General features: G+C 36.8%; 1 protein-coding gene across 1 annotated transcript in view; it reads right to left on the bottom strand.

Annotated features, from left to right (window-relative positions):
• Window positions 1-863: 863 nt before the first annotated feature.
• Window positions 864-27,561, bottom strand: part of HCRTR2 (hypocretin receptor 2) — a 133,131-nt gene continuing 106,433 nt past the window's right edge. Inside the window, exons 4-7 of the mRNA XM_052649397.1 lie at window positions 17,920-18,035; window positions 7,689-7,909; window positions 4,504-4,625; window positions 864-1,093 (exon numbers count right to left, since the gene is read on the bottom strand). Coding sequence (XP_052505357.1) covers window positions 864-1,093; window positions 4,504-4,625; window positions 7,689-7,909; window positions 17,920-18,035 — 689 coding nt within the window. The remainder of the gene's footprint in view (window positions 1,094-4,503; window positions 4,626-7,688; window positions 7,910-17,919; window positions 18,036-27,561) is intronic.

The following is a 27,561-nucleotide window of genomic DNA, read 5'->3' as shown; positions in this document are numbered from 1 at the left end:
ATTTGGTATTATACTACTACTTTTCTTTGTAAATTGCATTCTTAATTTCTCCTAGTAAGACCAATTATGTCATTTTTACTGGTTAGAAGCATGTGATTATGTTGTATCTTATTCTTCAATGTTAACATCTTTCCTTAGAGATGGAAATTGCAAATTTATAGTACTCCAAAATTTTTGTATGAATACAGAGCCTTCCTGGCTATTCATTAAATGAGAAATACTAGTCATGGTAAGATTACAAACCCAAGAAAACTGTGTAACTGAGTTGTACAGTTAATGGAAGATAAAGTTGAATAGCCTACATATTTAGTTTTAAAATATAGATTTTGAGTTATCTAATATAATATGCTATTTTGTATATAAATATACTCTCAGATATCACATCATAATGGCACTTCTCTTTAGTAATTTTTTAAAGCTATAAAGTCAACTAACATATCTCTTGTTAATCCAGAGCTAGTAACTTCTACTTATTTTAGTAACCAAAAGAAAATCAAAAAATAAGTTTGGGAGACCTTTACCCAACAATTTGAAGGTAGATTCAAATAACAATTCGCATTGGAAATTTTCACATGTTTAATTGACACTAATCCTGGTACGTGAAGTTAAAAGTGAAACAGCCTGAAAATAAATCCAGTGAAAGGTTCGACTTCTAACATATTTCAATCAAAAGTTGAGAAATGATTTTAAACTGACTTTATTTCCAAAGAGCAAGAGATCATTTTCCCTTAAAAAAAGAAAAAGGGGGAGCGGTCCACACAGTAGTTCTCGCTTCAGATCAGTAGCATACCAAAGTTTCTGTGTACAGAGGTTTAAAAAAAGAAGAGTGGTCCTCAGACATCCTTCTCCTAGGCGTCAGCCTCCTACCAGTTCTGGAGGGGCCCGGCGCCGTTGGCCGCTGGGAGGGTGCTGATACTCGTGAGAACCACCTGCTCAGACAGTTTCGACACGTTATCAAAGTTGCTGATCTGCGTGGTCAGGGACTTGCGGCTCTCCGTGCTCGTCCGTCCCCTGGCCAGCCGGTCCTCCTGGCGGTGATGAACCCCAAGGCAACAGCAAGAAAATGCGGCTTTAAATTCCTCTCGAAACTTTCCTGGATGACCAGGGAGAATGAAAGGAGAAAAGAATTTTGCAGTCAGTATGTTTTAACCAATCTCGAATAGGGTACAAATGAGTGACTTTCTGGAGCCAAATCTACATGCGGGTGCAACATTTGATAATGGTGGGGGGAAAGATAGAAAAAGGAAATTTCTTTTTTGGAAGCTTTGTGCAATCTTTGTTAAAAAATCATTTATTTTTAAATTGAAGTATCTTTGATTTACAGTATCATGTTAGTCTTAGATGTACAGCACAGTCATTCAGTTATAATATTTCAGATTCCCTTATATGTTGTTAGAAAATAATTGAGTATAGTTCCCTGTGCTATGCAGTAGGTCCTTGTTGTTTATCTATTTTTATATTTGAAAGTGAAAGTGTTAGTCACCCAGTCATGTCTGACTCTTTGCGATCCCATGGACTATAGTCCACCAGGCTCCTCTGTCCATGTAATTCTCCAGGCAAGAATACTGGAGTGGGTTGCCTTGCCCTTCGCCAGGGGATCTTCCAAATCCAGGGATTGAGACTGGATCTCCTGCAATGTAGGCAGATTCTTTACTGTCTGAGCCACAAGGGAAGACTTTGTATATATATATATGGAAGACCTTGTATATATATATATACAATGGCACCCCGCTCCAGTACTCTTGCCTGGTAAATCCCATGGATGGAGGAGCCTGGTGGGCTGCAGTCTATGGAATCACTGAGAGTCAGACACGACTGAGCGACTTCACTTTCACCTTTCACTTTCATACATTGGAGAAGGAAATGGCAACCCACTCCAGTGTTCTTGCCTGGAGGATCCCAGGGACAGGGGAGCCTCGCGGGCTGCCGTCTCTGGGGTCGCACAGAGTCGGACACGACTGAAGCAACTTAGCAGCAGCAGTAGCAGCTACACACACATACATATATATATATTTATAAATAATAGTGTGTATACTTTAATCCCAAACTCCTAATTTATCCCTCCCATTTCCCCTCACTTTTCCCTTTGGTAACCATAACTTTGTTTTCTATGTCTGTGGGTCTATTACTGTTATATAAATATATTCATTTGTAAATATTTTTTAAGATTCCACACGTAATTGATATCATGATATTTGTCTTTCTCTGTCTTAGTATGATAATTTCTAAGTCCATTCATGTTGCTGCAAACATACATATATTCAATGGAATATTAGTCATAATAAAGAATTAAATCATGCTTAGTACATTGTTGAAATGATGAAACATTTCCATAAAATAGTGAGACTGTTTTACATGCTCAATGTTTGAAGTTTGTTTAATATTTTTATAGGCAAACTACATATATTTGTGAATGTGGGTTATTTTTCACTAGATTGCTATAGTATAGTTGAGTACCAGCAGAAGGGTGCCCAGAGATATCTAACAATTTCAAAACTGATGAAACCTATGCTGTAAATGGCCAGCAGTTTGCAGAAATCACCCCTGCATTGTACTGTGAAGAAATTGTTCTACTGACACAATCAGTTCAGCAAAATATCTGGAAAAGTAAATTAAACTATCTAGAAAGTTTCTTTTTGTAATCTGTGTGAAAGAAAGTGAAAGTGAAGTCGCTCAGACATGTCCAATTCTTTGAGATCCCATGGACTGTAGCCTGCCAGGCTCCTCTGTCCATGAGATTTTCCAGGCAAAAACACTGGAGTGGATTGCCATTTCCTTCTCCAGGGGATCTTCCCGACCCAGGGATTGAACCCAGGTCTCCTGCATTGTAGGCAGACGCTTTACCGTCTGAGCCACCAGGAAAGTCCTGTAATCTGCGAAAGGCAGGACAAAAAAACTGAATGAAACATGAAAAACTGTAGAAGCTTTTCCTTATCTTTAAATTATTGATGTCACACTGAAGAAGGATAACCATGAAACAGTGACCTTTCAAGTCTCTAAGAGTAAATGACAGCATTGGAAATCACCATTTCTTGTGTCTGAACTTCGATTACCTACCTGGGTTATTGAGTGATTACAATCAGTGCCCAGTGACCTCCTTGCATCAGTCTTAACCCCGTCATGGCACTTTGACTTGGTTCACTGGCTTCTACTTCAGACACTTCTCTCTCTTATGCTCTAACAGATTTCCCCTGCTTAGTGCAAGCTCAGGGCTTTAGGCACTCCTAAGCCCAGAGATTCTTTATAAGTCCTAGCTCTACACGCCTCTCCTCCTTTCAAACAACACATGAGCAGTGGGCTCTGTCTATCCCAGTCTGAATGTAGTCTTTATTTTGGAGACTGGAGTTGAGTGAGCAGAGGGAGGCTTGAAAAGGGTGAAATGAATACAGAACACCCTGCACATATACACCATCTGATTTACTGAGAGATGAAATAAAGCAGAGGTATAGACGGTGCATGTGTGCTCAGCTGCTCTGTGGTGTCTGACTCTTTGTGACCCCATGGACTACACCCTCCAGGCTCCTCTGTCCATGGAACTTCCCAGGCAAGAATAGTGGAGTGGGGTTGCCATTTCCCTCTCCTGGGGATCCCCTGACCTAAGGATCAAACCCACGTCTCCTGCGCTGGCAGGCGGATCTTTACCACTGCGCCATCTGGACAGCCAGGTAGAGGGTACGTGCCATGACTGAAGAAAAAGTTATTTAAAAAAAGCCTAATTGACTGTTCGTTTGTCTTTTGAGGAGGACTTTGCTGGTGGCTCTCAATGCAGGGGTCATGGGTCCAATCCCTGGTCAGGCCCCTAAGATCCCGTATGTCACATGGTGAGGCCAAATAAATAAACAAATACGATTTTTAAAAGTGGCTATACCATTAAAAAGTATTTAGCTAAATGATTTTTATAATTATGTTGATTCCATAAACAGAGATGGGTGGAATCAGTTGCAGAGCTATGTGGGTGTGGTCTGTTTAATTCAGTGTTATTTAGGAGGAATATAATTTGTTGGGTCAGTGAGAAATCTTGAGATAAGCCCAAGAGATACATATTAATTACCCACAAGAGAAATGCAAATAACAGAGAAATACCTAAAAATACAAAGGTTCCAACTCCATCTCAATTAGGCTATAAATATTGGCAAAGGAAATGATATAAGCAAGGCTGTTTTATTTTCAGATAAAATGACTTCACATCTTTGTAAATCATAAGTTTACTATATGACAAGCAAGATTCTTATCCAGTTCTCACAGTTTCACTCTCCTATTTCAACTTTGCTTCTAAGTTTAATGGAAAAAAGTTACTTAGGTAATTTTCTCTGATTGTTAGGTAACAAGTATTCCTTCTCATAAGGGAAGAAAAACTAAAGACCAGTCAGATCAGAAAAAAAAAAAAATCCTCATTATATTGCAACTAAGCTCTTCCTGCAGTTCAAGCGTGTTCACACCTTCTGGTCATCCATCCCTTTCCCTGGGCTGTAGTTTGTAGAGAAGAAACAGGTGAAAACTCACCACTGAGAAAATTATAAATAATTGGGTTCGCAGCACTGTTGGCATATACAAGCCAGTGTGCAAATGTAAACCAGGCATATACAGTCTCTCTGTCTTCCGTGTGGGTAAACATCCCAAACACTCTGCAGGAAAAGACACAGTAACAGGAAGTCAGTGAGGTTCTGGAAAGTTCCTTTACATAAGCAAAGTCAGGGGTCAACAAAGGCCCAGGTCGCAGCCACCTGGCTCCAGTGCTGCCCTGCAGGACAGACCACTTACAGGCTTAGGATACCACAGTGGGGCCAGAAGAACCTCAGTCCCTGAAGGGCACCTAAGGGCACAGTTAGCATTGTAATAAATCAAGAGCCAGCTCAGGTCAGAGAAGGGGCTTTCTCCCTTGTGAAGGATGAGTGCAGTAAGAAAGCCGAGGTTGACTATGTATCTGTCTCCCTTTTTCCGTGTTGTGTCTACACGCAGTGGAGCAGTGTTTGTGAATATTCCATTTCATTTTATTTAATCTTTATTTTAAATTGGAGTATAAGATTAACAATGTGCTCATTTCAGGAGGACAACAAAGTGATTCACTTGTACATATACATGTATTTCTTCTTTGTGAAGTTCTTTTCCCATATAGGTTATTCCAGAATATTGAGCACAGTCCCTGTACTATACAGTAGGTCCTTGTTGGTTATCTATTTTAAATATAGCAATGTGTATATATAGCTCTCCTAAATTGCTGCTGTATGTACTGCTTCCTGTTTCATTTGTGCGTTGATCAGAGTATTACATTTCTTCAACTTCAGTCTTACCACTTTGCTGAAATTGGGCTTCTAGGATTTTTTTTTTTTTTCAATATGCAGAGGAAAACTAGTTTTCAGTTGGCAAAATTCTGGTAATTTCTTAAAATTTTTAAGTTTTAATATTTTTATTCATTATTTTAAACTCTGACAAATATGTTATTGCTATATCCTTAAAGGTCATTTTTAAGATTTGTTCTACACTTTGAAATATCTCAGCTATTAAATTCTATTCACTAGACAACAGCAGGTAACTTGTAACTACTTGATGAATTTGTAGGCTGAAGATTATAATGCATTTCTTGACAGAGGGTTCATCATTGATTGTGGATTTTGTGCATATGATAGAAATGCATTGTTGGAATAACATGATGTTCTATGCAGTACTCTAGTCTTACAAAAATATAATATATAGTGAGACAACGTGAGTAAATGGAATTAATATGCTATGACTATCACAATATATCTTTGAAATAATATACAAACCAGACTTGCTTTAAAGATGCTGGTTTTGACTAGCCAGAAAAACTGACTTCTAAATAAAAGAATTAAGGATTTTATTGTAAGAGAAAGAAAACAAGAGTATAAAATGAGAGGGTAAACAGAGACAAGTATTTGAAGAAAATGTGTGTGGTAAAGAGAAAAACATCTTTAAAGGTTATTTTGAAATTTTTATTTTGTGACAGAGACCAGAAGACTCAAAAAACAGAAATTATTTTAAATTTAACATGGGTTTTCTCCTTAGAAAGCCATTTATTTTCCTTGGAAAGGAAGGTTTGTAAGTCAGAAGAATAGAAATATTAAGGACAAGTAGGTATTTGGAACTAGCCCTCAACTAGGGCTGAGATGCAGGAAATCCAAGTGTGTCTTTGAGAGAGCAGTAAATCCAATTTTCACTGACTTTAGACAGACTAAAATAAAAGTACAAAAAAAAAAAAAAAAAAAAAAGAGAGAGAGAGGAAAAAAACCTATCCAGTATGTTTAAGGTTCTTAGGAACAGAAAACACCATTTTGCATCAGACTAGAACACATTTGTACATGATTTCTTTTTTTTTTTTTTTTGTACATGATTTCTATGGGCAGGAAAATTAAGAAGGGAATTAAAAATATCTATCTATCTATATATATACACACACATATATATGTGGAGGGCAAAGAAGCTTCCCTTTTCTTGTGAGCTGGTGTATAGCTCAAGGACCAAACCTGCCACAGATCTTATACCTTTAAGGCTGTGCCTGTACTAAACAGCATTGCTGAAAAGTTCATTTTCTTTCTTTACTATTGATAAAGTCATTAAGAATATATATATGTATAACTGAATCACTTCGCTGTGCAGCCGAAACTAACACAGCTTTGTAAAGCAACATTACTTCAGTAAAATTTATTTTTAAAAAAAGTAAAGGAAAAAAGTCATTAAGCAATCAAAGACAAAGCCCCAAAGAGAATGACAAACCTTTGCAGCTGGTTATACCACCTTCAGACTGTGCGATTCCAGCCAAAGCTGCCTCTCTCCAGAGGCCCCAGCTGTGAGGAATAGGATATTGACTCTGAATCAGGGGAAAATCAGAGGTGCAATTCTAGTTTTAGTTAGAGTCCTCTGATAAACAGAACCAGTATTACCTTGGGACCAGCCTCTGTGCAACTATTAAGATAATTTGCAAGAAAGGTGGTTGAAGATTTCTGGGTACCACTGCCCCATATCAGCTGATCATGTCGGCCAACTGTTTTAACTTAAAAGTGTATCTGCAGGGTTACAGGAACGTAACTTCTCTCACTGAAAAGCTTTGTGTTGATTTTGGTTATTAACACTATTCACTTATTCATCCTAAACTTGATTTGATGACTTTAGAAAAATGGACTTTCTTTCTTTCTGTTTAAGCCTTCAAAACACAGTATGTGCTGTGATTCCATTTGTATGTGTGTGTGTGTGTGCTCATAAATGCACTTTTAAGTATAATTAGAACGCTAACACAATTCTTATCTCTTGTTGTCCTTTAGATAAAATTCTGTCACCATTCCCTATGTCTTTGAAAACAAAGTTGGAAAACCCGTTTGTTCTGATCAAAAAAGAGCTCCAAGCTGCAAATGAGTTTTTTGCATTAGAATCTTTTTCTGCATCTGAGATTTAGCAATTAACTTGAAGAGGTCAGGGGGAACATCTGTTTTCTGTCTGTCATTCAATAGAGAATTAGCATGGATAAGAGCATTGAAAGTCCCAGCACTCTAAAAAGCCGTGTGTTCTTACCTGCTGGTAACAACAACACATTGACTTATCTGGCCTGACAAGCTAGCTCGGCAGACAGCTTAGAATTTTTCTCTGGCTTAAAAAAAATAAATAAATAAAAGTCCTTAATTAAGAACCAAGAGAAATGGCAGATCTCTTCATTTTCAAATAATAAGTAGCTTTACCTCTTTAGCACATTGAGGATGCTAATTGGGAGATAGCAAATTGCAAACACCAAGAGCACAACCATCAACATCCGGGCTGTTTTCCGTCTGGCTCGGATCTGCTTTATTTCAGCGGCCACGGCGCTAATCCTGGATTTGGTCTGCTGTCCCGGCCCCCGAGGCTGTGAAAGAGGCTGCAGGGCCTTCCATTTTCTCTGGACGACAGAAGATGTTCCGGGAATCTGAAAGGAGTGCAGATCCTTTATTGCTATCTGATTTAGGAAAGTTCCACTTCGGAGGAGTAATTGGAAGACATAGTAAGGAGAGTATCCCAGACACCTGTGGTCTGGGAGGTTTGCTGAGTGGAGTGTGTTCTGGAATAAAACCGTCAAGTGCCAAGTAGGAGTTTGGGTGGAAACAAAACAGTTGCAATATCACAATTTTGTCAAGGTCTAAGGAGAACTGCAAATGGAATATATCTCTTTATAAAAAGAGTTGTCCCCACAAAGGAATAATTTTCAGTACTAAAAGGAAATGAGTTATCAAGCCATGAAAAAAATAGAGAGGGACCTTAGATGCATACTACTAAGTGAAAGGATCCACTCTAAGAAGGTTACTGTTGCAGGGTTCCAAATATATGATATCCTGAAAAAGGTGAACATATGGAGAATAGAATGATTAGTGGTTGCCGGGGGTAAGGGGAGATGGATGAATTAGCATAGCACAGAGGATTTCAGGGCAGGGGATATACTCCGTATGATGGATACATTTCCTCACACATTATACATTGTGTCTGAATATACCATCTAAGCACATAGAATGTACATCAAAAGTGAATCATAAGATAAACTGTGACCATGATGGGTAGATGCAGGTTCATCAGTTTTAACAAATGTATCACGCTGCTGGAGGATGTTGATAATGGGGGGCTACTCATGAATGGAGGGAGGCAGAGAGGGGAAAACTCTATAACTTCCACTCAGATTTTCTGTGACTTTATAACTACTCTTTAAAAAAAAATTTCTTGATTTAAAAGAGAGAGAAATGAAAACTGGGGAAGCAGAGCACCTATTAGGAATTCTGATTCAGCTCGGATACCTGGAGTTGAAACAGACTGAGCACCTAAGCAGGTGATTTCAAAGTAACCTGCATGGCTTTTCATGCATCAACACTGCCACCTGCTGGCAGATGGTGAGTTGGGACTTTTGCTAGGTTTTCTGCTTCTCGGGTTTAAAGTAAACCCTTAAGTAAAAGGAATAAAAACAAAACAAAATAGTCTCTGTTGCTTATTATTTGTTCTTATAAAATTTCTTGAAGTCAACTTTGTGGCCAGACCCTTTAAAATTCACATAAAAAGCTTGAAAATCCCTTCCATGGTCATTTCTAATAGCTGGAATTTGTAACATCAGTTACCCAACTTGTACTTTTCCATTTCTTTTCAAAGTTATTTGATAATAGCAGGGAGTCCCTCCAAATATTGTCTTAATTATAAGCTCATGAAGATTGATAGGGTTTAGTGAGCAAAACAATAAAATTCAGTATGTGTAATTTTTTAAAAGGAAAATGTGCCAACAAGCACACCATAAGAACATCCTAGTCCTATTAAGATTATTCAGCTGTTGCTTTCATCTCTGCACCGAAAGCCAGAACAGACCAGCGTGTCCTTATGGTCTGTCACAATGGATGTTGGATGGATTCTGTTGCTTTATCAATCATAAGATCCAAGTCTGTTAGATAATCTTTAATTTGAGAACAGAATTTTACTTTGATTTCCACAGAAATGAATTGATATGATGCTTCTTTTGAACATAACTATTCCCTCTCAAAAGGGAGCAAATGAAAATAAAGGAAACCTGCCTTTAAATTGAAAAACATTTGACGAATGATTTATCTTTGGATTCTCTATGTTCTGCCATGTAGGCTGACCTTTCACATCAAGGTGGCCCCACTCAATCTTCTTATCTATTGACTGAGAATCCTTCTTCCTCCTCTGTGTCTTTTTTTAAGCAGTCATTTTTAAAAATAATTGAGAACTTGCAATGGATGTTGGAAATTCCCAGAAGACCTGTAGCATGAGTAACCCTATTAATGTCTGCTAAATTGTCTTGAACTCTTTCCTAAACAATCTTTAAGAGCATTTAAACTGAAGCAATCTATTATTCAGTGCTCCCCTGAGGGAAAAAGAATCAATATCCTGCATCTGATGACTTCTGCAACTATCAGGAAAAATTGCCATAAAGAGAAACTATACCACAGTGAGCATGACTATGGTGCCTGCAATCATAAAAATGCAGTAATGATGTCCTCTCTTACATGATAATCTAAATACAGATAGAAGATGCCAATTCTGCACATATTATGAGAAGACATACAGTGGTCCCCACTGATAATTCGTCTATGTTGAGAGAAAGTCAGTACAGTATCAATAGAAATTGTTGATATTAGCTGAGCACCAGGAATGATGCAAAATCTTGAGTAATTATTAATGCTTTCTTTAAAAAAACAGTTATTGTAAACCCATTGTACAGATTATCAAGCAGTTTTGAGAAAGATTTAGTAAAATATCCAGTCTATATCTTCAATAAGTGACAAGCCAGGATATGGACACAGATGTGTCTTATGGGAAAGTGCATCTTTTCCCATTGTGATGTACTATTTCCATCTATAAACTTCAACACAATCTGATATGAAAGCTAACAAATTTTTAAAAATACATGCTTTGGGGCTGGTGCATGGGGATGACCCACAGAGATGTTATGGGGAGGGAGGTGGGAGGGGGGTTCATGTTTGGGAACACATGTAAGAATTAAAGATTTTAAAATTAAAAAAATAAATAAATAAATAAAAAATAAAAATACATGCTTAGTTATATAAAGGGGCTTCCCAGGTGGCTCAGGAGTAAAAGAATATGCCTCCAATGCAGTTGATGGAGATTTGATCCCTGGGTCAGGAAGATCCCCTGGAGAAGGAAATGGCAACCCAACCCATGGACAGAGGAGCCTGGTGCACCACAGTCCATGGGGTTGCAAACAGTCAGGCGTGACTGAGCACACACTTTAATTTTTAGTTACATGAAAGCAATAATAGTCATACAAAAGGGCTTTTGAGAGAGTCAGGCCATTTGTCCACAGGGGAAGGTCTTTTCCTTGCCAGCTCAGCAAGAGCTAAACAATCGCTGACTGTGGAAAGCACACACACACATACCATACAAGCACAATACATAACGTTATACACACATGCACACACAGTGCACACATACAGCACGCATACCCAAACACACACACACACTGCGTTTATTCTGCTATTACAATTAAACATTATAATCACCTTTGATGTGAAAATACATCCTGGAACAGGTATTAACACAGGTAGGAAATGAAAGTATCACGTAAATGATGACCCTTGAAACCTGCCCTGTCTAAAGAAGTGTTTGTGGCCAGGATAAGCAAACATGCTGCAAACACTAGAAAGGGCATAAAAGAATATTGTGAACAGTGAACTTATATGGAATGAATAAATACAATGAAAGAAAAGATAATTAAACTGACACCGGTTTGTCTTTACAAACCCTGTTACAACAAAGCAAACCAACAAACAAAAACTGCAGGCTCAGATAGCCTCATTGATGTTATATGCAATCAAATCATAAAGAATAATTTCTGTCTTATTTAGACTCTTTCTGAAATTCAAAGAAAAGATAATATTTTAATAAATTTTAGTGAGGATAGTTACCCTGATAATCAATACTATGAGAACAAAGGAAAACCACTGACCAAATATTTCACATGAAGGGAGAGGAAAAATTCCCCAAAATATATATTGTTAAACCAAATCCAACAATATACAAAATATAATAGATTTGACTCAATAAAGCAATCAAATTTATTCTGGTAATACAGTATGGGTTTAACATGTAAAAAATCAATCAATGTAATTTACCATATTTGTAGAAAAAAACAATGAACATCTCTTTAAAGAAAGGAAAAACATTTGAAAAGTTCAATAACTTTAATGTAAACTAGTAATAGAATCTTTCTCAACTTGACAAAGGGCATCTATGAAAAGTTTTTGGGCTATCATCCAACTTAGTGCTGCTACTGCTGCTAAGTCACTTCAGTCATGTCTGACTCTATGTGACCCCAGAGACGGCAGCCCACCAGCCTCCCCTGTCCCTGGGATTCTCCAGGCAAGAACACTGGAGTGTGTTACCATTTCCTTCTCCAATGCATGAAAGTGAAAAGTGAAAGTGAAGTCGCTCAGTCATGTCCGACTCTTTGCGACCCCATGGACCACAGCCTACCAGGCTCCTCCGTCCATGGGATTTTCCAGGCAAGAGTACTGGAGTGGGGTGCCGATGATAACAATTTCCTCCAAGACTGGGAACAAGCCAACAAAGGTTTCTCTCACACATCTACTCAACATTGTACTGGAGATCCTAGCCAGTAGAAGAAGACAATTTAAATAGATAAAAGGTATATAAAATGATTCTATTGAGAACATATCATTGCTTACAAAGAAAGTCTTAAAGGATTTATAAGAATGCCACTGGAACTAAAATCATGAATTTAGCAATACGCAGGACCCTAAATCAGTCAAAATTCGCTATATTTCTATACACTAGTGATAAATGATTTGAAGTTTAAATTAAAAACAACACAAGTTTCAATAGCAAAACATGTATTCTAGAAGTACATTTAGCAAAAATGTGGACAAAATATGTACAGATAAAATTATGAAAATTTCTAAGGGCTATTAAAGAAGACCTAAATAAATGAAGAGATGTACCACATTCACACATCAGCAGACTTAATATTGTTAATTTATCAATTTTTCCCAATTGATGTATAAACTTAATGCAGTAAATCTATTCAAAATAATAGCAATCTTAACTTTATGACTCCTTTGTGACAGCTTATTTATTTTTTTACCTTGGTTCTTCTCTTTTAGTATTTAAATGCACATGCTAAGTTATTATGGTCAGGATCAGAACCATTTTCTTTGTCTCACTGAAGTAGGATAATGTACTTTTTTACTATTTCAATCGCATAAAATGTGTTGAAGCTTGCTTTATAGCCTATCTTATGATTGAGCCTGGAGACTCTCCCGTGTGCACTTGAATGTGTGTTCTGGACTTTTGAAGAAGTAATCCTGTAGATATGCTAGGTGTAGTTGATGGATAGTTTTGTTCGAGTCTTCTACGTCGTTATTAGTTTTCTGCCTGGTTTTTCTATCCATGACTGAAATATGAGAGTTGAAGTTTTCTATGATTATTATTGAATTGTCTGCTTATGTCCCTAATTCTGCTAGCTCTTGCTTCGTGTATTGCGGGCTTCCATTGTTAAATGCATATAGGTTTAGAATTTCTTAGCTGAATGAGTTATCATTATGAAGTATCCTTCTTTACTAGCTTCTTTTGTTTAATATTAGTGCAGCTACTTCAGCTTTCCTTTGGTTAGGGTTTGCATGCATGCTAAGTCGCTTCAGTTATGTCTGACTCTTGTGACCCCATGGACTGTAGCCCACCAGGCTGGGATTCTTCAGGCAAGAATAGTGGGATGGGTTGCCATATCCTCCTCCAGGGGACCTTCCCCATGCAGGGATCTAGCCCACCTCCTTTATGTCTCCTGCTTTGGCAGGCGGGTTTTTTTTACCACTAGTGCCACCTGGTGGTGTAGCCCAAGCAGTGCCACATACTGCTTGTGTAGTAGCCCTTTAATCACTATTTTACTTTCAGTCTATTTGCATCTTTTGTAGACTGCATACAGTTGAGTCACCTTGTTTGTTTATCTATTCTACCAATCTCTAAACAACTTCATTCATTTACATTTAATGTAACTATTGAGAAGGTATAATTTACATCTATCCTTTTGCTTTTTGTTTCCATTTTCCATATATATGTATGTAAATATATATTATATATATGTGTCTATTTTTTCCTCTATCCCTCTATTACTTCTTCATCTTCTGTTAAACAGATATTTTCTAGTACAATTTTTTATTCTGTTGCTTCTTGCACTATATTCTTTTTGAGTTATTTTTTAGTGGTTGCCCTGAGAAGTACAATTGACAACTTAAACAATCTGTCTGGATTAATGTCAAGCTAATTGCAATAGTATACAAACACTTTGTTCCAATATAGCTTCATGCCCTCCTTCATTTGAATTGCATCTTCATACAAGATAAGCTAAAAATTCACAGTTTTATAATTATTGCTTTACAATGTTATCTCAAGCCCAATAGGAGAAGAAAATACTTTCAAACAAAAATACGTTTATACTCTCTTCTATATTTACATACATAATTATTTTTATCTCTGTGTGAACTTAAGTTACTGGCATTTGATTCTGCTTCTGTAATTACCACTTGCTGTTTATTTCCTCACACTAGACTGACTCATTATCATCTAATATTAATTATTTTAAGTTCTTTTTGAAGAATGTTGAAGAATAAAAGGTAGCAGAAGAGAATGTGATAAGAATTGGAACGAGTAATTCTTTCAAAATTTTAATCCTTGAGTTAGCTGCTTAGTCATGTCTGTTTCTGGACCCACGGAGGAGCCAGCCAGCTTCCTGTCTCCATGGGCTTTCCCAGGCAAATATACTGGAGTGGGTTGCCGCCCTTTTCCAGGGGTTCTTCCCAATCCACGGATCAAATTCACATCTACAGTGTCTCCCAGATTCTCTACCCACTTAGTCATCAGGGAAGGCCCATGGAAATGCAGTTCCAGACCCAAGTATCAGTACAGTTCATTCCTAGTTGCTCACTCAGTCCCAGATACATGGTAGGGTGTCAATAAATATGTGTGGGATGAATTGGCATGAGTTTACAGAAGACTGAAGTGTTGAATTATATAAGAGCTAGAACTGAAAACATGTTGCCAGATGCATAAGAGTGAAGATTTAGTGAGTCTTCGAAAGAGGAGTTCTAGAGTCTGTAGAATTTCTGAACTAACTGAATTCTCTGAGTCACATTGTCCAAAAGAATATCTAAACCTTGTTTAGAGCAAAGCACTGGAGAGTTATTTTAATGAGGTTTAAAATCATTGAGAAGGTCAGACAAGGACAAACACTTTGTTCCCTAATAAACTAACACTTAGACATTTCAAAGAATGTAACAGATTCCATACATGTCTATAATTTTGAGCACATAGGACAGGACCTATGTTTGATGGTCCACTTGATGTGGCCTATGGCACACATAATGCCTTGGAACTCTGTTTATAGACACTCACAGTTGCAATTTGAGAGTTGCTCAAGAAGAATTCTACATAATCACCACCTGAGGTTAATTTACTTTATCATTATTGCTAACGTGAACTCAGATGAACTTGTTGTTTTCCACTGCAATCTGTTTGTAAATGTTGCTAGTTTCACAGCCCATGCATTTTATTGCAAATCTTCTGGATCATGTGGCTTGTATTAAACAGGACGATTCATTAAAAAAAAACATGGACTTTTTCTAAATCTGCAATATAATTTTGAACTTACTTTAGAGTTTGAGAAATGGAGAACTATAATGAAGATGTAAACTGGTTGGGATTTGTCAGTTATATAATTATTTAATAAGCATTCAAAAATAAGTATTTTTGAATACTTTTTTGTGTAAGCTAACATGTTAAGAGTTGGGAAGATGATGAGCAAAACAAATTCATGTACATACAAGAAATTTGGAAGTTGTGATTCATGTACATGCAAGAAATTTAGAAGTTGTGTCATTCTGTAAATAAATAAATAAACCAATATAAGCATCTATTATATTTAATGCATACTAACAAGTAAAAATATGAAAGTAGGGATGCACTTAACACTGGGAATATTTCTCATTAAAATGTCAACCTAAATCTACAATATTTTTATGCCTACATGCTCACCAATGCGTTTTCTAATTTTTCTGTGAACTTTGTTCTCAGTGACTGAACAATGGATTCCCTTCTTTGCTCATCTATCAAGACTCTCCCAGCACTTTCCCTCATTCTTCCACTAACTTTTTTCTCATAAAGTATTTATTGAGCAACTGGAATGTGCTAAGCAGGTTCTAGTTGTAGGGCTACAGATGAAAACTAGTCTGGACACTCTCTGTCTTAGTAGATTAGAACAAACAGACAAAAAATCATTATCATGTTACTTAAAAGTGCTATGAAAGAGGTCTATCTAAGAAAGCAGTCACAAACATTAATTCAAAACATGCGTGTTATTTTAGAAATATAAGCACAATGAGTTGAAAGGCCAAATAACAGCACATACTATGAAGATATTTTATTTAACGAGCACTTTTCATGCTTGAGGCACCTGAATTGATCCATCTAAGTGTACTGACTCTGTGAGCTAGATGCTATGCATCCCACTTGGCACAGAAATTTAAGTAATTGACAGAATTCATGCGTGTACTAAACTGAAGGGTTAGGATTTAAACTGATGCGGTCTGGACCTTCAGTCTGCACTTTTATTTTCTGTATTATATCAGCTCTGGTCATTCACTTACACAGCTTGTAAGGAGATCTCCATTTATTTAAGCTTAACCACGTGACTTGTCTGAGCCAATGAAAAGTGAGGAGACTTGGCATATGCCAGTTCAGAGCAAACATTTTCAAAGAATTTGCATGTTTCTTCCAGCTCTCTTGCCCTTTCCCTGGATCCCAAAATGGCACGCCCAGGGGAATGCTGTTCCTTTGGATGAAGTTCTGAACCGAGAAGACCAGGGGAGCGCAGTCACTGTCACCCTCACCCCTGATGCAGAACATGAACGAGATAAGCTATTGCAAACCACATACCCTGAGCTTTTCACAGCAGAATAACTGAGCAAAAATGGGACAGTTTGACACCGCTTACCAGAAAGTGGGTACAAAAGGAAAAGACACTAAAATATTTGCAGTTGACTTCACGGCCAGGTGGAGAGTGTTGAGGAAACTCTCTCTAGGATCTGGAAAATCACCATTCATGGCTTATAGTGATACACATTTGTTATTTTAATTGAAAAGGCTGGGGAACAGAATGCATTTATAAGGTCAGGAAAGAATTGACTTAAAAAATTAGAAGAAAAGAAAACATTTGGAGACATACAGGGTTGAAAAATGCAGCTGTTGCTCCTATGAAAGGATAAAAGATGATTGTGAAAATTGCTTTGACTAATAAAGGATGAAGCAGATCCAAATGAAGACTCATATTTACCCTCAAATAAAAGTTTTATGAAATCTTTTTAATGAGGAAAGTGGCCCAGTAAATTCTTTCAGTTGGATAAAATATGTCAAAGCAAACAGACTAAGAACATGGCTTTCCACAAACTCAAAATTTAGGAAAAGAGACAGATACATTTCTGAGAAATGTGGCATTTTAAGAAACAATTTGCTAGTATAAGAAGCTGAGTTATATCCTTTGTCTGTCCCTTTATGAACCACTATATGTTCCTTGATTTCTTTCAACTCATCAAAGTTCAGCTTAAATGTTACCTGGTCTGAATTAGATCTGCTTCCACTAAGCTTTCCTCTGATCTCCTGTGGCTTATACTTATTAAGGTGATTTTTATCCTGCAACTGACTGTTTCCTTCTTCTAGGCTATGAATTCATCAGTGTCACAGACTGGAACTTTTATCAGACATGCATGTGAAAGAAATGCAACCATTTGATGAATGAATAACTGAGTGAATGAATACAGAGCAAAATTATATAACAAATTTCAGTACTCTCAAATTAGCATTATAAACAATTTCTAAAATTCTCAATTCTGCCTGATTCTTCTAAACAAAATAAAATCTTTGAAGTTAGAGATTTACTCACATAATAAAAATGCGTTATATAAATATTTGCTTTCAGTCTCAGGAAACGCTAAAGGAACTTTTGTTTATTTCTCATAAAAAGTAAAATGTGTAATGTTAGTCCTAGACAAAAAAATCAAGTCAATTAATCACAGAGGTTTAAAAGTTAACCATTAAGGCAGTTCATAAAATAATATTTCCTAAATATCACTCTTCAAAATGCCTAGACCAGGCAAGAATATTGAATGGGTAGCCATCCCCTTCTCCAGGGGAATCTTCCCAACCTGGGATTGAACTTGGGTCTCCTGCATTGCAGGCAGATTCTTTACCATTTGAGCCAGCAGGCAAGCCCATTTTCCTGACTAGGTCTTCATTATTTAGTGGAAAGCATTATTAGAACACACAATCCTTTGCTAAACACATTATATTGGTTCAATTCACTCAAATTTTGTTTTCAAGGACTGTAAAGAAAACACAAGAAAAGTATTTGAAATTACTTACTTGTCTGCACCAGAGTTTACGAAATATTTGTAGATAGGCCAACACCATAAGACACAGGGGTGCCATGTACGTAACCAGGAAGAAACAGATGTGATACATCTTGGGGTAAATTTCACCTGGAGTGAAAGTCAAAATAATAAAGTCTTATGCTATAATTCATAGATTTTTTAAAGGTACATTTATCAATGTTTTGCTTTTAAAATACACTTTACCTTCTATATGATTTTAGTGTCATGATATATACACAAAGGGAAAAGTGATTAAAAATAACAACTACTTACATTTAAGTACTAAATGCAAAGTCTTAATGTAATTTAATCTACTCAGAGAGAAGAGGCAATTAAACATTATTTTAATTTGTGCTACATTGTCCATCCAAAGCCAAGTGTTCATTTATTAAAAGCCCATTTTTTTCTCTTGATTACATCTGGCTATTAATAAAATAATTTGGATTGTCCTATATTTGGATTTACAAGAAGGGACATTATTCAAAATTTAATTGCTAAAGCTTTGTTAAAACTGCAAGAGACTGTAAATTAAGTTGATTCCTCTTAATTTCTTTCTTAAAAATTGGGAAATTATTCCCACTTGTATCTGCAAATACAAATTTGGAATGTTTTTTTAAAAAATAAAACAGCAAACATTTGATAACAATTCTTTTTGTTGACTTCCTAGAACATATACAAAATGCTTATTTGAGTAAGTTGTGTTTGTGTGTTAATGCATGTATTTTTAATAAAAATGAAATTTTTAGGATTCTTTAAAGTTAGATTTCAAACCAATGTGGGTATTTTCTTATCAATAAGGCATAAGCACATCTAGGATTGTAGTAATTTCTTATTTATCATTAATTCTATGTATACAGGTGATATGTATCATAGATTAAGGCATTTATTAAGGAATCAATCAATTGAGCGACACTGTGGCTTAATATTAATTTTTAGCTTTTTAAAAATATATCCATGGCTGACTTTTAAAATACTTTAAAGGATATTTCTCTTATGCTAGTATTTGAATATGTCATAGTGATCCAGCTACTTTTACTTAACAAGAAACAAAATATACTAGATGGATACCATGGATATTAAATGCCACTAACTAGATACAATTCTAACTAAATGCTAGCAAAATAGATTTTTTTAATTCTAAAAATTCCATAACTTATTTAGAGCTTGATATTGACAATGGGATTGGTTCTATACTATTACGGAAGGACAATGCTATCATTTTTATAGATTATATTTGTTTCATTACTTCAGAGAGTATTTTGAAGCATGAAGACTCAGTTATGTGATCAAATGTGATAACAGCAATTTATCCTCAGGTTTAGTCAAAAATAATTATGATGACCATAATTGTTGATAACAAAGGTTGACAATTCATTGACTTCTTACTGAATATATTTTAAAGATATCAATGAGTTAAATATCCTCCATAATATTGATTTTATAGTCTTATCTTCTTGAACTTAATAGTCTTGTTTTTACTCTTAAAACTGCCTTCTTTCTCAGATAGATATTTTCTCCATTGCTATCTTTAGAGAGGACGGCAGGGTGAGTGTGGTGCCAGGAGCTCTAAGAGATCAACTTGAGGTGTCATTTTTAACTTCCTCGGGGGCCCGGGTGGCTCAGGCTGAGCTCATCAGCTTCTAACTTCCTTTCAAGTTTGTCCTGTAAGACAGGCCAGTTACATAAAAAGTGATAGAATCTGAGCAGCCTGAAGGGAGGAATAACAGACATCCTTTTCCTTTGAAGCTCCACAGTCCGTTCAGCAATAGGGGAGCCAATTTAAAAGGAACTGGAGAGTTACCTTGGCACTTCCCAGGCACCTGAGTGGCTTTGAACTTTTGTTTGTTTTGAAGAAAGTGTCACATACTCTTCCTGCATAAAAAATGTACCTTTGAAGCATACATACCCATGAATCCCTGATGTCTGCCCCAAATGAAAGGAGACAGGTAGATTTCGTAGGTCTTTTTTTTTTTTTTTTTTTAAGATTTGAGGTTAGGTTTTATTTTTTTTTTATTTTTATTTTTTTTTAATTTTAAAATCTTTAATTCTTACGTGTGTTCCCAAACATGAACCCCCTCCCACCTCTCTCCCCATAACATCTCTGTGGGTCATCCCCCTGCACCAGCCCCAAGCATGCTGTATCCTGCGTCAGACATAGACTGGCGATTCAATTCTTGTTTTTTAAATGCATATATGGATATCAACACTATGATAACAGTCTGCAGTTTTAAACAGATGGGAAACAAAGCTCATTCTGCAAGTGGCATGTTTATAAATAGCTGTAAAAAGATGTAGTTGACCAGTAAAGGCATATTATCGTAATGAATGCCAACACAGACAAAAGTTGATAAAGCAAACATTATATTTGCAGGCTGGGATAGATTGTTTCACTCAAGAGATTATTTTAGATAATTGGTGAAACATAATCATCTTAAATTCCTCATTTCATGCTCAGAGTCTAAGCTAATTGAAAATCCAGAAATACCACTGAAAGTTTAAATTATATGTTAAAACCATCTTTGATCTTTCTCTGCACTTGATGAGAAATATCTTTTATATATTTTAAGACATTCATATGTCTAGAAAGGAGCTACGTAAAATGTATTCACTTAGGCATTCCCGAAATTAGAAAACAACATTTTAAGGATTAAAAGCTATTAAAATTTGTTGTCTCTACTCAATCAATAAATAGGCATAATCTACATAAACTCTTGTATATATACCAAATCAACAAGTAAGGAGCAAATGTGGATCTTTCTTTAGTCTTGATGTATGGAGAGAGAAACATGGAAACTTAAATTATCACATGTGAAATAGATATCCAATGGGAATTTGCTGTATGTCTCAGGGAACTCAAACAGAGGGTCTGTATCAACCTAGAAGGGTGGGATGAGGAGGGAGATGGGAGGGAGGTTCAAGAGGGAGGGGCATATGTATACCTATGACTGATTCATGTTGATGTTCCACAGAAAACAACAAAATTCTGTAAAGCCATTGTCCTTCAATTAAAAAATAAACTTAAATAACCAGATTAAATAATAATATCATGTATTAGACAGACAAAACTTAAATGAGTTGAGGTCCATTATTAACTGAACATGTTAATATAATTATCTAAAAATGACATTTTCTCCTTCATTTTATACCTATCAAGAATTCAATGGAAAAAATAATATAATTTTTCAAATTTTCAGTTTCAACAGTCTTTTCAAAGCTCATGTATCCATTAAAGTGCACCTTAATCTTTCATATATTTTATTATCTTTTCCCTGATAAATGTCTTCAATAAATGTTCCTATTAATAAACACACATATTTATATACTTTCCCAATGACAATAGGCCAAATGCCATGATGTAGAGAATATCTCCATTATTATTATTATTTTTGAAACCACCAAAGAATAATTTGACAGTACAATCCAATAGGAGGAAGATTATAAATCCCCAGTCTCCAAAATACTATTTGATAATCACTATATGCTCATTAAAAGTTGGATTAATGACTGGTAAAAACATATCTTGGATTGAGTGCAGAAAGAAAATTACTTTCTTCCATTAGGATTTATCCTATGGAAGTATTTACAAACCAAGAAATCAAGAAAGTATGGTTACAATTTTGAGATAATTTAAAAATTTCAGAAGTATAAATTAATATGACTGAAGCAAACAATGAACATACATAACCTCCAAATAAAATAAATAAATTTATTAAAAAATCTTTTAAAAATAATTAAAATAAACATTAATACATTTTATTTTTGTGCCAAGAACTTAATGGCTTGTGTTCTTTTATGAACAAACTATAGGTAATGAAGAAGATAATGAGTTTCATTAATGATACATCCATATTACACTTTTGTGGTCTTATTTTCAGCAAGACAGAGTTCTCAGGTATTTTGTACCATGAAGGAGACAGTATTTGCAAGACTTTTCCAAAAGTGACTTGAAAGATATGAATCCACATGGTTTACACTCTTTCCATACTGTAATATTGGATGTAGGACAATTATGACATCTCTGTATACTTTTAGAATTAGATCATTGATTTAACTTGGGATAAGATAAGGAAAATAACAGGTAAATGAAGCTCTATACAGTCAACAAAAACAAGACCAGGAGATGACTGTGGCTCAGATCATGAACTCCTTATTACCAAATTCAGACTTAAACTGAAGAAAGCAGGGAAAACCACTAGACCATTCAGGTATGACCTAAATCAAATTCCTTATGATTATACACTGGAAATGAGAAATAGATTTAAGTCACTAGATCTGATAGATAGCATGCCTGATGAACTATGGACTGAGGTTCATGACACTGTACAGGAGACAGGGATCAAGACCATCCCCATGGAAAAGAAATGCAAAAAAGCAAAATGGCTGTCTGAGGAGGCCTTACAAATAGCTGTGAAAGAAGAGAAGCAAAAAGCAAAGGAGAAAAAGAAAGATATAAGCATATGAATGTAGAGTTCCAAAGAATAGCAAGAAGAGATAAGAAAGCCTACTACAGTGATCAATGCAAAGAAATAGAGGAAAACAACAGAATGGGAAAGACTAGAGATCTCTTCAAGAAAATTAGAGATACCAAGGGAACATTGCATGCAAAGATGGGCTCGATAAAGGACAGAAATGATATGGACCTAACAGAAGCAGAAAATATTAAGAAGAAGTGACAAAAATACACAGAACTGTACAAAAAAGATCTTCAAGACCAAGATAATCCCGATGGTGTGATCACTCACCTAGAGCCAGACATCCTGGAATGTGAAGTCAAGAGGGCCTTAGAAAGCATCACTACGAACAAAGCTAGTGGAGGTGATGGAATTCCAGTTGAGCTATGTCAAATCCTGAAAGATGATGCTGTGAAAGTGCTGCACTCAACATGCCAACAAATTTGGAAAACTCAGCAGTGGCCACAGGACTGGAAAAGGTCACTTTTCATTTCAATTCCAAAGAACGACAATGCCACAGAATGTTCAAACTACTGCACAATTGCACTCATTTCACATACTAGTAAAGTAATGCTCAAAATTCTCCAAGCCAGGCTTCAACAGTACGTGAACTGTGAACTTGTAGATGTTCAATCTGGATTTAGAAAATGCAGAGGAACAAGAGATCAAATTACCAACATCCATTGGATCATCAGAAAAGCAAGAGAGTTCTAGAAAAACATCTATTTTTGCTTTATTAACTATGCCAAAGCCTTTGATTGTGTGGATCACAACAAACTGGAAAATTCTTGAAGAGATGGGAATACCAGACCACTGGATCTGCCTCTTGAGAAATGTGTATGCAGGTCAGGAAGCAACAGTTAGAATTGGACATGGAACAAATGACTGGTTCCAAATCAGGAAAGGAGTCTGACAAGGCTGTATATTGTCACCCTCCTTATTTAATTTATATGCAGAGTACATTATGAGAAACGCTGAGATGGAGGAAGCACAAGCTGGAATCAAGATTGCCAGGAGAATGCAGATCATACCACCTCGGATACGACTGAGCGACTGAACTGAACTGATGCAGATCACACCACCCTTATGGCAGGAAGCGAAGAAAAACTAAAGAGCCTCTTGATGCAAGTGAAAGAGGAGAGTGAAAAAGTTGGCTTAAACTCAACATTCAGAAAACTAAGATCATGGTAGCTGGTCCCATCACTTCATGATGAATGGATGGGGAGACAATGGAAACAGTGACAGACTTTGTTTTTGGGGGCTCCAAAATCGCTGCATATGGTGACTGCAGCCATGAAATTAACAGACACTTGCTCCTTGGTAGAAAAGTTATGACCAGCCTAGACAGCATTTAAAAAGCAGAGACATTATTTTGCCAACAAAGGTCTGTCTAGTCAAAGCCATGGTTGTTCCATTAGTCATGTACAAATGTGAGAGTTGGACTATAAAAAAGCTGAGCATTGATGAATTGATGCTTTTGAACTGTGTTGGAGAAGACTCTTGAGAGTCCCTTGGACTGCAAAGAGATCCAACCAGTCCATCCTAAAGAAAATCAGTCCTGAATATTCATTGGAAGGACTGATGCTGAAGCTGAAACTCCAATACTTTGGCAACCTGATGTGAAGAATTGACTCACTGGAAAAGACCCTGATGCTGGGAAAGATTGAAGTTAGGAGGAGAAGGGGACGACAGAGAATGAGATGCTTGGATGGCATCACCAACTCAATGGACATTAGTTTGAGTAAGCTCCTGGAGTTGGTGATGGATTGGGAAGCCTGCTGTGCTATATTCCATGGGTTCTCAAAGAGCTGGACACAACTGAGAGACTCAAGTGATACTGAAAGATAAGGAATACAGTTTATGAGTTAAACACAAATGAAAGATACTTCACAGTAAATAGATTTTTAATTAGGCTAAATGGTATTTGGACTTTCAAGATGTTTGAATTAGAGGGGTAACCCTGTAAAATATAACATCCTACAGTGACTTTTTTTTCAGTCACTCAGTCATGTCCAACTCTTTGCAACCCCATGGACTGCAGCTTGCCATGCTTCCCTGTCTTTACCATCTCCCGAAGCTTGCTCAAACTCACGACCGTTGAGTCAGTGAAGCCATCCAACCATCTCATTCTCTGTCATCCCCTTCTCCTCCTGCCTTCAATATTTTCCAGCATCAGGGTCCTTTCTAACAAGTCAGCTCCTTGCATCAGGTGGCCAAAGTATCAGAGCTTCAGCTGCAGCATCAGTCCTTCCAATGAATATTCAGGACTGATTCCTTTTAGGATTGACTGATTGGATCTCCTTGCAGTCCAAGGGACTCTCAGGGGTCTTCTCCACCACCACAGCTCAAAAGCATCAATTCTTCAGTGCTCAGCTTCCTTTATGGTCCAAATCTCACATCCATACTTGACTACTAGAAAAACCATAGCTTTGACTAGATGGACCTTTGTTAGCAAAGTAATGTCTCTACTTTTTTAACATGCTGCCTTGGTTTGTCATACTTTTCTCCCAAGGAGCATATTTTAATTTCATGGCTTCAGTCACCATCTGCAGTGATTTTGGAGCCCAAGAAAAGTCTATCACTGTTTCCATTGTTTTCCCATCTATTTGCCATAAAATGATGGGACCAGTTGCCATGATTTTAGTTTTCTGAATGTTGAGTTTTAAGTCAGCTTTTTCACTCTCCTCTTTCACTTTCATAAATAGGCTTTAGTTCCTCCTCACTTTCTGTCAGGGTGGTGTCATCTGCAGGTCTGAGATTATTGATATTTCTCTCAGCAATCTTGATTCCAGTTTGTGCTTCATTTAGCCCAGCGTTTCTCATGATGTACTCTGCATGTAAGTTGAATAAGCAGGGTGACAATACACAGCCTTGACATACTCCTTTCCCAATTTGGAAGCAATTCATTTTTCCATATCTGGTTCTAACTGTTGCTTCTTGACCTGCATATAGGTTTCTCAGGAGGCAGGTCATGTGGTCTGGTATTCCCATCTCTTGAAGAATTTTCCACAGTTTGTGGTGATCCACACAATCAAAGTCTTTTAAGACAGTCAATGAAGCAGAAGTAGATGGTTTTCTGGAAATCTCTTGCCTTTTCTATGATCCAGTGGATGTTGGCAATTTGATCTCTGGTTTCTCTGCTTTTTCTAAATCCAGCTTGAACATCTGGAAGTTCTCAGTTCACGTACTGTTTAAGCCTAGCTTGAAGAATTTTGAGCATTACTTTGCTAGTGTGTGAAATGAGTGTAATTATGTGGTAGTTTGAACATTCTTTGGCATTGCCTTTCTTTGGGGCTGGAATGAAAGCTGATCTTTAGCTTTACAACCAGATGGACTGTAGCCCACCAGTCTCCTATGTCAATGGTACTTCCCAGAAAAGAATATTGGAGTGGTTATCCTTTCCCTTCTCCAGGGGATCTTCTGACCCAAAGATCAAACCCAGGTTTGAACCCTTTTGGTGACTTTAGCTTCTGACTATCACATATTTTTGTCCAAGCTTAAAAATTTTAAGTTAAACATAGAGTTACAGGGACTTCTTTGGTAGTCTTGTGCTTGAGAGTTTGCCTGCCAATGCAGGGGACACAAGTTCGAATCTGGTCCAGGAGGATTCCACATGCTGCTGGCAACTAAGCCCATGAACCACAGCTAGCAAGCTGTGCTCTAAATCCAAAGCTCATAAACCGCATCTACTGAAGTCCATGGACTCTAGAAGCCCATGCTCTGCAGCAAGAGAAGCCGCTGCGATGAGAAGTCCTTGCACTGTAATTTGAGAGTAGCCCCTGCTCACAGCAACTAGACGAAGCCCTGGTGGCAACCAAGACCCAGTGAAGCCAAAAATAAATAGATTAATTAATTAATTTTAAAAAGAAAAGAAATGTAGACATGCAAATCTTATATTAACAAAACTTATGCTATGCAAAAATTGTTATAATAAACTAGATGTCTGATGAGCAGAATGATAAGAACCTACTTTGTATTTTTCATACACTTCTTAAAAACATAAAGTTATATTGATTTCATTTAATGTATGTGAAACTAATATAATATCTTTTATTGCTTGCTTTTGTGGATGATCAGCTCAATGCAGTATTACTTTGCCTTATACAGCGTGAAGTAAGCCAGAAAGAAAAACACCAATACAGTATACTAACGCATATATATGGAATTTAGAAAGATGGTAACGATAACCCTGTATGCGAGACAGCAAAAGATGCAAGATGTATAGAACAGTCTTTTGGACTCTGTGGGAGAGGGAGAGGGTGGGATGATTTGGGGGAATGGCATGGAAACATGTATAATATCATAAGAAACGGATCGCCAGTCCAGGTTCGATACAGGATCCTTGGGGCTGGTGCACTGGGATGACCTAGAGGGATGGTACGGGGAAGGAAGTGGGAGGGGGGGTTCAGGATGGGGAACACGTGTACGCCCATGGTGGATTCATGTTGATGTGTGGCAGAACCAATACAATATTTTAAAGTAATTAGCCTCCAATTAAAATAAATAAATTTAAATTTGAAAAATAATAAAAGAACATAAGAAAAAAAATAATTGTGCTTGTTTGCTTCATAATATTGAACAAATAATTTAATTTATGGTTCCATTTCATCATGATTAACTAAATTACTCCAATCAAGAGATCTTTAAACTCTTTTCCAAATAGAACTCATTGTATAGGAATTACCTAAGAGATATGTCACAGTTGGTCCCCAGCCTACCTTTCCCCAAACACAATTCTTTAGACTGTCTACCCCTGCAATCCAGAAACTATAAGTTTGAACTCTCTTACTTCCTTCTTCAAGGGGTGGTGCCCATTGTGTGGGTTTTCCTACTTCCTAGGACACCCTCAGTTTTTCCCTTTCCCCTCTTCCCTGTCTGGAAAATCTTTGCTCAGTTTTTAAAGGGATAGGTTATAGTCATTTAATCAACCAAATTATTAAATTGTGCACTGAGAGAGAATCACATTCATGCTAGTGAATCTCCACATTTTTAGTCTTTCTTAAACTGAAAAATAATTGAGATGTTTAAACATTATAAAGAAAGTGAAAGTGTTAGTTGCTCATCCACCATCTGCAGTGTGGTCTGACTCTTGGGTCCTCTGTTCATGAGAATCTCCGGGCAAGACTGGAGTGGGTAGCCATTCCCTTCTCTAGGGGATGTTCCCAACCTAGGGATTGAATCTG

This window comes from Budorcas taxicolor, chromosome 11, assembly GCF_023091745.1.
Source record: "Budorcas taxicolor isolate Tak-1 chromosome 11, Takin1.1, whole genome shotgun sequence".
NCBI lineage: Eukaryota > Metazoa > Chordata > Mammalia > Artiodactyla > Bovidae > Budorcas > Budorcas taxicolor.
This window is presented reverse-complemented; position numbering and strand designations above follow the sequence as displayed.